The sequence below is a fragment of the Cetorhinus maximus genome, unplaced genomic scaffold (genome assembly GCF_964194155.1).
Source record: "Cetorhinus maximus unplaced genomic scaffold, sCetMax3.hap1.1 HAP1_SCAFFOLD_361, whole genome shotgun sequence".
In the NCBI taxonomy this organism is placed as follows: domain Eukaryota; kingdom Metazoa; phylum Chordata; class Chondrichthyes; order Lamniformes; family Cetorhinidae; genus Cetorhinus; species Cetorhinus maximus.
Window position 1 is genome coordinate 194,989 of NW_027596307.1, and position 13,593 is coordinate 208,581.

Below are 13,593 nucleotides of genomic sequence, written 5' to 3' on the forward strand. Positions count from 1 at the left end.
GCCAATTTTTTTATCCAAGTTGACACTGACCCACCTATTCCATGAGCCTCTATTTTGTTAACCAGCCTCTTATGTGGTGCTTTGACAAACATTCCCTTAAGATCCATATAGACAACATCCATTACATTTCCTGCACCTAACTTCTCTGTTATTTCATCAGAAAGTTCAATTGGATTAGTCAAACATGCTTTGCCTTTTAAAAACCGTGCAGGCTCGACTGGGTCAGTACTAGACTGCAAGTAGGGGCTCTGAGGTGGGTGCTAATGCCCCCCTTAGGCCCTCTGGGCCCTGTGATGTTGATGTTTGTGATGACGGTGGATCTGCCCTTTGTTCCCAGGGTTATTTGCTGAGTGACCTGTGTGCGTTGCTGAGCCGTGCAAGCCAAGCAGCCTGCAACCGATTACGAAAGAGCTGGTGAGTATCCAAAACCTGTCACATCAGGGGAAGGGAAAGCGGGTAGACCATCTGCCCAAGCAGTAACTGCAAAGGGGAGTGAGTCAGAGACTTCAGGGGAGGGGGAGAGAGAGTCAGCACCTTCAGGGGAGGGGGAGAGAGAGAGTCAGCACCTTCAGGGGAGGGGGAGAGAGAGTCAGCACCTTCAGGGGAGGGGGAGAGAGAGAGTCAGCACCTTCAGGGGAGGGGGAGAGAGAGTCAGCACCTTCAGGGGAGGGGGAGAGAGAGTCAGCACCTTCAGGGGAGGGGGAGAGAGAGTCAGCACCTTCAGGGGAGGGGGAGAGAGAGTCAGCACCTTCAGGGGAGGGGGAGAGACAGTCAGCACCTTCAGGGGAGGGGGAGAGAGAGTCAGCACCTTCAGGGGAGGGGGAGAGAGAGCACCTTCAGGGGAGGGGGAGAGAGAGTCAGCACCTTCAGGGGAGGGGGGAGAGAGAGAGAGTCAGCACCTTCAGGGGAGGGGGAGAGAGAGAGTCAGCACCTTCAAGATAAGTGTAGCCTTGCCACACACCACTTTATCCCTCTCTCTCTCACATTTGCACACACTCTCAGTTCCTCTCTCTATCTCTGTTTCTATCTGTCTTCCTTCCTTTGTCTGTCTCTCCCTTGCTACCCCTCTGTATCTGTCTCACTCTCCTCACTCTTTACTCCTCTCTCTCCTCTGTATAATCCCCCACTCTGTTGGTGAGAGTGACTTGGTCAAAGTTCTAACTTTCTATATGGAGATGGTTCAGGTAAATTGGAATCAAAGATTGACAGACAAAATTGCTGACTTTAAAGAGGGTGATTCAGATACAGTCAAGGTACATCCCATGAGGGGGAAAGGTAGGATAAACTAATCCAGAGTTCCCTGGATGAAAAAAGAGATAAAAGTGAGGTGAAGCATAAAAAGTGTGTTAATGATACTTGTCAGGTGGATAATACAACTGAGAACCAGGCTGAATATAGAAGGTTCGGAAGAAATGTGAGAAATGTAATGAAAAGCAAAGAGAGAGTATGAGAGGAGACTGGAGCTAACATCAAAGGGAACCTAATCAGTTTCTATATTCAGATGAGTAGTAACAGGGCAGTGAAAGGAGGAGTGGGGCAGATGAGGGAATGAAAAGGGGATTTACACATGGAGACAGGGGGAAAGGCTGAGCTATTAAATGAATACGTTGCATCTGTCGTTACCAAGGAAGAAGATGCTGGTTGTGGTGAAAAAGGAGGTAACTGAGAAACTGCGTGGGCTAAAAATTGATAATGCGGTTGTAGTAGAAAGGCTGTTTGCACTTAAAGTTGATAAGTCTCCAGGCCCAGATGGGCTACAGCCAAGGATACTGAGGGAAGTAAGGATGGAAATTGTGGAAGCAATTCCAATCTTCCTCAGATGTGGACGTGGTACCAGAGGACTGCAAATCGCAAATATTGTTCAAAAAAGGCTGTAACGATGAGCCCAGCAACTACAGGTCAGTCAGTTTAACCTTGGTGGTGGGAAAGCCTTTAGAAACAATAATATGGGGTAAAAGTAACAGTCACTTGGACAAGTGTGGATTAATAAACAAAAACTCAAGGAGACAGACCCATCCATGGCTCACTCAGCAAGTTGTGGATAGTCTTAGATTAACAGAAGAGGCTTACAATGTTCCAAAGTACAGGAGCAAGTCTGAGGATTGGAATGTTTTAGAAACCCACAAAGGGTCAACAAAAAGTTAATAAAAAGGGAAAAAATGGAATATGAGAGTAAGCTAGCCAGGAATATACAAACGGATTGTTTGAGCTTTTATAAGCGTATAAAGAGGAAGAGAGTAGCGAAAGTAAACATTGGCCCCTTAGAATCAGAGACAAGAGGAATTATCATGGGGAACGAGGAAGTGGCAGAGGCATTGAAGAAATATTTTGTGTCTGTCTTCACAGTAGAAGACACAAGTTTCATACCAGAAATAGACGGTAACCTAGCAGCTAACAAGAGTGAGGAGATTAATATCAGCAGAGAAAAAGTATTGGAGAAACTTGAGGGACTAAAATCTGACAAATCCTGAGACCTGATGGCCTACACCCTAGGGGATGCTGTAGAGATCGGGGATGTGCTGGCTATCATTTTCCAAAATTCCTTCGATTCAGGTACGGTCCTATTAAATTGGAAGTTGGCAAATGTTACACCATTTTCAAAACAGGAGGGAGAGAGAAAACAGGGAACTCCAAGAAGGTTAGCCTAACATCAGTTGTTGGGAAAATGTTAGAATCTATTATTAAGGAAGTCTTAATGCACTTAGAAAAATATAGTATGATTAGAGCAAGTCAACATGGTTTTACTAAGGGGAGACCCTGTTTGACAAATTTATTAAAGCTTATTGAGGTTGTGACTGGTAGGGTAGATAAAGGGGAACCAGTAGATGGAGTATACCTGGATTTCCACACAGCATTCGATAAGGTGCCACAGGAAAGGTTAATTGGCAAGATAAGTGGGTCATGCAGCTGGGGGTAATATTTTAATGTGGAGTGTCACAAGGATCAGTGCTGGGGCCCCAGCTATTTACAATCTATATTAATGACTTAGGTGAAGAGACAGAGAGTAATGTATCTACGTTTGCTGGTGATACCAAGCTAGGTGTGAAGGTAAGCTGTGGGGAGGACACTGAAAGGCTGCAAAGAGATATAGACAGGGTAAGTGAGTGGGCAACAAGGTTTCAGATGGAGTGTAATGGAGGGAAGTGTGAAGTTATTCACTTTGGTCGTAAGAATAGAAAAGCAGAATATTTTTTAAAAGGTGTGAAACTTGTAAGTGTTGATGTTCAAAGAGACTTGGGTGTGCTTGTACAAGCAACGCAGAGAGTTAGCAGGCAGGTGTAACAAGCAATTAGGAAGGCAAATGGTGTGTTGGCCTTTATTGCAAGGGGATTGGAGTACAAGAATAAAGAAATCTTGCTCCAGTTGTGCAGGGTTTTGGTGAGACCACATCTGGAGTACAGTGTGCAGTTTTGGTCTCTACATTTAAGGGAGGATATACTTGCATTGGAGGTGGTACAGTGAGGGTTCACTAGATTGGTCCCTGGGATGAGGGGGATGTCCTATGATGGGAGGCTGAGTGAATTGGGCTTGTATTCTCTGGAGTTTAGAAGAATGAGAGTCGATCTCATTGAATCCTACGAGATTCTGAAGGGGTTTGACAGGGTGGACACTGAGAGATTGTCTCTGCTGGTCGGAGAATCTAAAACACGGGGGCTCAGTCTCAGGATAAGAGGTCGATCATTTAGGACTGAGATGAGGAGAAATTACTTCACTCAAAGGATTGTGAATCTTTGGAATTCTCTACCCCAGAGGATTGTGGATGCTCCATTATTGAATATATTTAAGGTTGGGATGGATGGATTTTTGGTGTCTCAGGGAATTAAGGGATATGGGGAGTGGGCGGGAAAATGGAGTTGAAGCCCAGGATCAGCCATGATGGTATTGAATGGTGGAGCAGGCTGGATGGGCCGAATGGTCCACTCCTGCTCCTGTTTCTTGTGTTCTTATGTTAATTAATGAAAGCCAGCATGGATTTGTTAAGGTGTAAATTGTGTTTAACTAACTTGCTGGAGTTTTTTGGTTAGGTAATAGAGAGGGTTGATGAGGGCAATGTTGTTGATGTCGTGTACATGGACTTCCAAAAAACATTTAATAAAGTGCCACATAACAGGCTTGTCAGCAAATTTGAAGCCCAGGGAATAAAAGGAATAGTGGCAGCCAGGATACAAAGTTGGGTAATTGTCAGGGAACAGAGAGTAGCAGTCGATACTGGGGTTCCCCTGGGTCTGTACTAGGACCACAGAATCACTGAATCTTAACAGCACATTTGGCCCATCGTGTCTGCACCAGCTCTCCAAATCAGCATTATCACCTAGTGCTATTGCCCTGCCTTTTCCCCGTACCCCTGCACATTGTTTCTATTCAAATAATCATCTAATGTCCTCCTGATTGCCCCGATTGAACCTGCCTCCACCACACTTCCAGTCAGTGCATTCCACACCCGAACCGCTCGCTGTGTAAAAAAGTTTTTTCTCACGTCACATTTGATTCTTTTGCAAATCATTTTAAATCTGTGCCCTCTCGTTCTTGATCCTTTTATGGTTGGGAACAACTTCTCTCTCTCTACTCTGTCCAGGCCCCTCATGATTTTGAACATCTCTATCAAGTCTCCTCTCAGCCTTCTCCTCCCCAAGGAGAACAGTCCCAACCTCTCCAATCTATCCTCATAGCTGAAGTTTCTCATCCCTAGAACCATTCTTGTAAACCTCTTCTGCACTCTCTCCAATGTGTTCACATTCTTCCTATAATATGGTGCCCAGAACTGTACACAATATTCCAGCTGAGATCTAATATAAACTCAGCATAACCTCCCTGCTCTTGTACTCTATACTCCTATTAATAAAGCCCGGGATACTATATGTTTTATTAATTGCTCTCTCCACCTGCTTTGCCACCTTCTATGATCTATGCACATATACACCTAAGTCTTTCTGCTCCTACACCCCCTTCAGAATTTCACCCCTTATTTTATATTGCCTGTCTATGTTCTTCCTACCAAAATGCATCACCTCACACTTCTCCACATTGAACTTCATCTGCCACCCAACTCCCCACTCCATCAACTTGTCTATGTCCTTTTGAAGTTCCACACTGTCCTCCTCACAGTTCACAACACTCCCAAACTTTGTATCATCTGAAAACTTTGAAATTGTCCCCTGCACACCAAGATCTGGATCATTTAATATATATCAGGAAAAGCAAGGATCCCAATACCGACCCCTGGGGAACTCCACTACAAACCCTCCTCCAGCCCTAAAAATATCCATTGACCATTACTCTCTGCTTCCTATTTTTTAACCAATTTTGTATCCATGTTGCTACTGTCCCTTTTATTCCATGAGCAATAACTTTTCTCACAAGTCTGTTGTGTGGCACTGTGTCAAATGCCTTTTGAAAGTCCATGTACACCACAGCAACAGCATTACCCTCATCGACCTTTTCTGTTACCTCTTCAAAAACCTCCAGCAAGTTAGTTAAACACGATTTCCCCTTTAGAAATCCAGGCTGCCTCTTCCTTATCTACCCACTGCTTGCCTTGATGCATATTAATGACCTAGACTTGGGTGTACAGGGCATAGTTTCAAAACTTCAAAGCATTGTGAACTGTGAGGGCAATAGTGATAGACTTCGAGAGTCTGGAGAAGCTGGTGGAATGGGCAGACACATGGCAAATGCAGTTTAGAGTGGAGAAGTACAAAGTGATACATTTCGGTGGGAAGAACGAGGAGAGACAATATAAAATAAAGGGTACAATTCTAAAGGTGGTACAGCAGTAGCAAGACCTGGGTGTATATGTGCATAAGTCATTCAAGAGGGCAGGACAGGCTGAGGCAGCAGTTAATAAAGCATACAGAATCCTGAGCTTTGCAAATAGAGGCATAAAGTACAAAAGCAAAGAAGTTATGATAAACCTGGGTAAAACACTGGTTCAGCCTCAACTAGAGTATTGTGCGTAGTCTGGGTGCTAACCTTTAGAAAGGATATAAGTTAGTGTGGCACCAAAGGACTGTTATGGCACAGCTGATGGTAAATGCTGAATTGTTCAAATCCTAAAGGGAAACTTGAAACAACTGCCACAACTTGTTTTGTAATTTGTATAAATTTCAAGATGTGTGCCTTGAATTCAGTAGTAATAAGACCACCAAGTCTTATAGTTTTTTTTTACAAAACTAGATTAAACATATATTAATAAGAAGAATGATTTTCAATACATACATAGATCTACAAATTATTACTATGATAACTTCCAAATCCCCTAATCAATCTAACTCCCAGTTACACTTTCGTTAAGGCAACAGTAAGACACACAGATTTTAAAAGACCCAGGCAAAGAAACATGATACCCTGAGCCGGTCAAATTCAAAGTGAGTTTTCTTAACTTCAGTTCTTGTAACAGCAGCTCGAGGCAGAGATGCTGAAGGTTTTTCACACTTGTGAGATCTTAGAATGCCTACCCTTACACACAGCCTTCACCCCTTTACACATATTTTTCCCTTTGAATGCAAATACCCATTTGTTGCACTATGTCTTTGGACTTTACCTCCCTGATCATAAAAATTAATCATAGTACTAACTTTACCAGTAATCTTTGGGAAAAATAAACACACTGTTTCTTAACTTCACCTGGCAAGGTATAATATTTCATTCCCTCTTTTGAAAACAATCTAGCCTGGTTTATTTAAAAATGCAAATGCCCTTTTACACCGTACATTCTAAACTTCCCCCATGTTTACAGCAAATACTTCAGACCAGCTGCCTTTAATCCAATTAAGTCTCACACACACTCAAAGACACATACAGATACCACTATTTTACAGTAAGATCGAGTGGTTAGGATTTGGAATACACTGTCTGAATGTGGTGGAGACAGGGTCAATCGAGTGGTTAGGATCTGGAATGCACTGTCTGAATGTGGTGGAGACAGGGTCAATCGAGTGGTTAGGATCTGGAATGCACTGTCTGAGAGTGTGGTGGAGACGGTCAATCGAATAGTTAGGATCTGGAATGCACTGTCTGAGAGTGTGGTGGAGACAGGGTCAATCGAGTGGTTAGGATCTGGAATGCACTGTCTGAGAGTGTGGGGGAGACAGGGTCAATCAAGTGGTTAGGATCTGGATTGCACTGTCTGAGAGTGAGGGAGAGACAGGGTCAATCGAGTGTTTAGGATCTGGAATTCACTGTCTGAGAGTGTGGTGGAGACAGGGTCAATCGAGTGGTTAGGATCTGGAATGCACTGCCTGAGAGTGTGGTGGAGACAGGGTCAATCGAGTGGTTAGGATCTGGAATGCACTGTCTGAGAGTGTGGGGGAGACAGGGTCAATCGAGTGGTTAGGATCTGGAATGCACTGTCTGAGAGTGTGGTGGAGACAGGGTCAATCGAGTGGTTAGGATCTGGAATGCACTGACTGAGAGTGTGGTGGAGACAGATTCAGTCGTGGTTTTCAAAAGGAAATTGGGTCATTATCTGAAGAAAATATGAATTTGAAGGACTATGGGGAAAAAGCAGTGGAGTGGAGTATCTGAACTGAACTTGCAGAAAGTTAGCATGGATATGAGGGGCCGAGTGTCCGCCTCCTGCGCTTAACCTAAGTGAGGGTTATTGCTCGTCTTCTGGTATCTGGGGTTGTGGGATTTTACTGAATTACAGGCTGTGCTGCTGGGGATCAGCCGTGTCCACTGCTCCCACACTGAGCCTCTGTGTCCCTCTCATGTCCCCAGTTTTCCAGGTACAATTCCAAGTGTGCAGGAAGAGTTGGATTTATGTGCTGCTGGAGTGGCGATCCTATGGAAGGATTTTCAGATGGCCTTGGACCAGCTACAGGCAGCGCACTCACAGGCTGTCGGAGCCCCGAAGGTTTGTCTGCAATCAGAGGTGACATGGGGCAGTGGGCTGGGTCCTACTGGACCAGTGGACACTGCCCGAACATCATGTGAACAAGGAGCAGGAGTAGGCCATTCGGCCCCTCAAGCCTGCCCTGTCATTTAATAAAATCATAGGGGGGGCCAATCTGATAGTAACCTCAAATCTGCATCCCACCTACCCCGATAACCTATTATCTCCTTGCTTACCAGGAATATATCCACCTCTGTCCACATACACTCTGACTACACCACCTCTACCTCACTACCAGCTCTCTCCACCCCTTCACGACCTCTGATCTCTCACCAGGCTGCTTATTCGACACCCTGACTGACACGAGCAGACATTTCTTCCAGTTAAACATTGGGAAGACTGAAGCCATGGTCTCAAACTGTGTTACCTCTCCCCTGCCTCCAGCCCTATCCCTGGTGACTGAGGCTGAGTCAGATCCTTTGCAGCCTTGGTGTTCAATTGATGAGCTTCTGACCATCTATTCACCATCACCTCTGTAACATTGCCCATCTCCACACATCTGCTGCCGAAAATCTTATCCACACCTTCGTTCCCTCCACACTTGACTATTCCAACATCCTCTTGGCTGCTCTCCCACATTCTGCCCTCGGTAAACTTGAGGTCATTCGAAACTCTGCTGCCCCTGGTCTGAACTCGCACCAAGTCTGGGTCCAGTATTGGCTCAGTTTTAAAATTCTCAATGCCATGTTCAAATCTCTCCCCTCACCCCTCCCTATCTGTGTAATTGCCTACAACCCTCCAAGTTCCTGCGCTACTCTAATTCTGACCTCTTGATCATCCTCGATTTTAATCGCTCCACCATTGGTGGCCATGCCTTTAGCTGCCTGGATCCAAAACACTGGAATTCCCTCCCTAAACCTCTCAACAACTCTCTGCTCCTTTCAGACACCACATCAAAACCAATCTCTTTGCCCAAGCTTTTGGCCACCTGTCCTAGTGTCTCCTTCTGGAGCTCAGTGCCAGATTTTCATTCCTGATGCTGCTCTAGGTGTTTCACTGCGAGTGGTTGTTGCAGCCCTACGAGTAAGAAAGCATGACGGCCGAGTGAAATGTGTGTCCTCTGGTTACTGACCCTCCGACCACTGAAAAAGGTTTTCTGTTGAGTTTTGTGAGAAGATCTTTATTACAAAGGCAGCAATCTCTCCTTTCAGCAAGTACCCTGTCTGAGCCTGGTGACGTCAGGATATACATGATGTGGTCTGATGCTGGGCTGGCAGAGCAGGGAGGGGCCGAACAGCCTGTGTCCTGGTCCCTGAGGTGGTATTTTCTCACTGGGTGATGTCTTGCTTGCTCCCAGATTCCCACAGTGAGGTGGCAGGATGTGGGAGGTCTGCAAGATGTAAAGCGTGAGATCCTGGACACTGTGCAGCTGCCCCTGGACCATCCTGAGCTGCTAACGCTTGGCCTGCGCAGAACCGGCCTGCTGCTGTATGGACCGCCCGGAACCGGCAAAACCCTGCTGGCTAAAGCCGTTGCCACCGAGTGCACCATGACCTTCCTCAGGTGAGCCAGTCAGATCCCTGGGGTGGACCCAACACGCGGAGACAAGCTACAGTAAGCCCCTGTTTTAAGTTGAAACAAAAACGGAAACGGCTGGAAAAAACCCAGCAGGTCGAACAGCACCTGTGGAGAGAAAGAAGACAGAGTTAACGTTTCGAGTCCAGTATGACCCTTCTTCAGAGCCATACGGACTCGAAACGTTAACTCTGTCTTTCTCTCTCCACAGATGCTGTCTGACCTGCTGAGTTTTTCAGCATTTTCTGATTTTGTTGCAGATTTCCAGCGTCCGCAGTATTTTGCTTTTACCTGTTTTAAGTTGCTTCATTCAGTATTGTTCCACACAAAAACTAGGAGTAGAAGTAGGCCATTTGGCCCCTCAAGCCCATTTTACCTTTCAGTGAGATCGTGGCTGATCTGATTGTGGCCTTAACTCCACTTTACTGTCTGCTCCCATAACCCTCGACTCCCTTGTCTACCAAAAACCTATCTTACTGTTGGGAAGTGGTGAGTGGGAAGATTGGGAGGGAAGCAGTGAATAATGGAACACTCTCCACTTGTCTGGATGAGTGCAGCTCCCACAACACTCAAGAAGCTCGACACCATCCAGGACAAAGCAGCCCCGCTTGATTGGCACCACATCCACAAACATTCATTCCCTCCACCACCGACGCACAGTAGCAGCAGTGTGTGGACCATCTACAAGATGCACTGCAGGAATTCACCAAGGCTCCTTCCACAGCACCTTCCAAACCCACGACCTCTGCCATCTAGAAGGACAAGGGCAGCAGATAGATGGGAACACCACCACCTGGAAGTTCCCCTCCAAGTCACTCACCATCCTGACTTGGAAATGTATCACCGTTCCTTCACTGTCGCTGGGTCAAAATCCTGGTCACCCTCCCTAACAGCACTGTGGGTGTACCTACATCACATGGACTGCAGCGGTTCAAGAAGGCAGCTCACCACCACCTTCTCAAGGGCAATTAGGGATGGGCAATAAATGCTGGTCTAGCCAGTGAAGCCTACATCCTGTTAAAGAATTTTTAAAAATGGGTATAGAATGGCCTGATGGATGGTTTACAGTGCAGATCTTCAGGGATGGGTGTTCGGACCCCTGCTCTTCCTCATGGATATTACTGAACTAGACTTGGCTTCCTTTTGTGCTGTGTCCATTCCATGATCCAACGGTTTTATGATCAGCTTGGCTCAGCCAGTATCTCTCTACCCCTTGAGTCAGGAGCTGATAGCTTCAAGCTAAATTGTAAAGTATTGAGGGAGCGCCGCACAGTCGGACAGTCAGTACTGAGGGAGTGCCGCACTGTCAGAGGGTCAGTACTGAGGGTGTGCTGCACTGTCAGAGGGTCAGTACTGAGGGAGTGCTGCACTGTCGGAGGGTCAGTACTGAGGGAGTGCTGCACTGTCGGAGGGTCAGTACTGCGGGAGTGCCGCACTGTCAGAGGGTCAGTACTGAGGGAGTGCTGCACTGTCGGAGGGTCAGTACTGAGGGAGTGCCGCACTGTCGGAGGATCAGTATTGAGGGAGTGCCGCACTGTCAGAGGGTCAGTATTGAGGGAGTGCTGCACTGTCAGGGGGTCAGTACTGAGGGAGTGCGGCACTGTCAGAGGGTCAGTATTGAGGGAGTGCCGCACTGTCAGAGGGTCAGTACTGAGGGAGTGCTGCACTGTCGGAGGATCAGTATTGAGGAAGTGCCGCACTGTCGGAGGATCAGTATTGAGGAAGTGCCACACTGTCAGAGGGTCAGTACTGAGGGAGTGCTGCTTTGTTAGAGAGCTGTTAAATTGAGGTTTGTTCTCTCCTCAGGAGGACCTAAATGATCCACCTGCACAATTTCAGATCAGATAAAGGATTTCTCACTGGTGTCCAGGCCATTCTTTTTTAATCCTGTAAACAAGAATATAAACTCACTCTCTCTCATATTTTCTCTCTCCCTTCCTACCCACTCTCATTCCTATGCTAATCTCTCTCACTTATCCCTCCCGCCCTCCAACCCTCTTTCCTTCCACTCCCTCTCACTTTCCCATCCTCACCCCCTCCCTCCCTCTCTGCCTCACCCCCTCCCTCCCTCTCTGCCTCACCCCCTCCTCCTTCTCTGCCTCACCCCCTCCCTCCCTCTCTGCCTCACCCCCTCCCTCCCTCTTTGCCTCACCCCCCTCCCTCCCTCTCTGCCTTACCCCCTCCCTCCCTCTCTGCCTTACCCCCTCCCTCCCTCTCTGCCTTACGCCCTCCCTCCCTCTCTGCCTTACCCCTCCCTCCCTCTCTGCCTCGCACCCCCTCCCTCCCTCTCTGCCTCGCACCCCCTCCCTCCCTCTCTGCCTCACCCCCTCCCTCCCTCTCTGCATCACCCCCTCCCTCCCTCTCTGCCTCGCACCCCTCCCTCCCTCTCTGCCTTACCCCCTCCCTCCCTCTCTGCCTTACGCCCTCCCTCCCTCTCTGCTTCGACCCCCTCTTGCCCTCTCTGCCCTGCTCCCCCTCCCTCTTGCCCTCTCTGCCTCGCAACCCCTCCCTCCCTCTCTGCCTTACCCCCTCCCTCCCTCTCTGCCTCACCCCTCCCTCCCTCTCTGCCTCACCCCCTCTCGCCCTCTCTGCCCCGCTCCTCCTCCCTCTCTGCCTCGCACCCCCTCTTGCCCCATGCCTTCCCCACTCCCCTCTCCCCACCCACTTTGTGTCTCCGTCTCTCTCTCCCTCCCGACAGTGTTAAAGGCCCCGAGCTCATCAACATGTATGTTGGACAGAGTGAAGAGAATGTGCGAGAAGGTAAGAAACAGCACAGGAAACCCCACACTAACAGTCTGCTGGGGGAGAGGGTTCGGTGCCCGCCGGGGGAGAGGGTTCAGTGCCCGCCGGGGGAGAGGGTTCAGTGCCCGCCGGGGAGAGGGTTCGGTGCCCGCCGGGGGAGAGGGTTCGGTGCCCGCCGGGGAGAGGGTTCGGTGCCCGCCGGGGGAGAGGGTTCGGTGCCCGCCGGGGGAGAGGGTTCGGTGCCCGCCGGGGGAGAGGGTTCGGTGCCCGCCGGGGGAGAGGGTTCGGTGCCCGCCGGGGGAGAGGGTTCGGCACCCGCCGGGGAGAGGGTTTGGCACCCGCCGGGGGAGAGGGTTCGGTGCCCGCCGGGGGAGAGGGTTGGGTGCCCGCCGGGGGAGAGGGTTCGGTGCCCGCCGGGGGAGAGGGTTCGGTGCCCGCCGGGGGAGAGGGTTCGGTGCCCGCCGGGGGAGAGGGTTCGGTGCCCGCCGGGGGAGAGGGTTCGGCGCCCGCCAGGGCAGTGGGACGGTGCCTGCTTGGGGAATGGTGCACGAACATAGAATTAAGAGCAGGAGGAGGCCATTTGGCCCCTCAAACCTGCTCCGCCATTCAATAAGACCACGGCTGATCTGAATGTAACCTCAACCCCACATCCTGCCTGCCCCCGATAACCTTTCACCCCTTGTTAATCAAGAATCTATCCAGCTCTGCCTTAAAAATATTCAGACTCTGCTCCCACCGCCTTTTGAGGAAGAGAGTTCCAAAGACTCACCACCCTCTAAGAGAAAAAAATTCTCCTCATCTCTGACTTAAATGAGCGACCCCTTATTTTTAAACAGTGACCCCTAGTTCTAGATTCTCCCACAAGAGGAAACATCCTCTCCACATCCACCCTGTCAAGACCCCTCAGGATCTTAAAGGTTTCAGTTAAGTCGCCTCTTAATCGTCTAAACTCCAGTGGATACAAGCCTAACCTGTCCAGCCTTTCCTCATAAGACTATTCCTATTCCTGGTATTAGTCTGGTAAACCTTCTCTGAACTGCTTCCAATGCACTTACATCTTTCCTTAAATAAGGAGACCAGTACTGTACACAATACTCCAGATGTGGTCTCACCAATGCCCTGTGTAACTGAAGCATAACCTCCCTACTTTTGTAATCAATTCCCCTCACAATAAATAACATTCTATTAGCTTTCCAAATTACCTGCTGGACCTGCAAACTAACCTTTTGTGATTCATGCACTAGGACACCCAGATCCCTCTGAATCTCAGAGCTCTGCAATCTCTCACCATTTAGATAATAAGCTTCTTTTTTATTCTTCCTGCCAAAATGAACAATTTCACATTTTCCCACATTATACTCCATTTGCCAGATCTTTGCCCACTCACTTAACCTATCGATGTCACTTTGTAGCCTCCTTACATCCTCTTCACAATTTACTTT

General features: G+C 48.3%; 1 protein-coding gene across 1 annotated transcript in view; it reads left to right on the forward strand.

Annotated features, from left to right (window-relative positions):
- Positions 1-13,593, forward strand: part of LOC144673424 (peroxisomal ATPase PEX6-like) — a 38,106-nt gene that overhangs the window by 21,909 nt on the left and 2,604 nt on the right. Inside the window, exons 9-12 of the mRNA XM_078535268.1 lie at positions 338-414; positions 7,720-7,855; positions 9,192-9,397; positions 12,108-12,169. Coding sequence (XP_078391394.1) covers positions 338-414; positions 7,720-7,855; positions 9,192-9,397; positions 12,108-12,169 — 481 coding nt within the window. The remainder of the gene's footprint in view (positions 1-337; positions 415-7,719; positions 7,856-9,191; positions 9,398-12,107; positions 12,170-13,593) is intronic.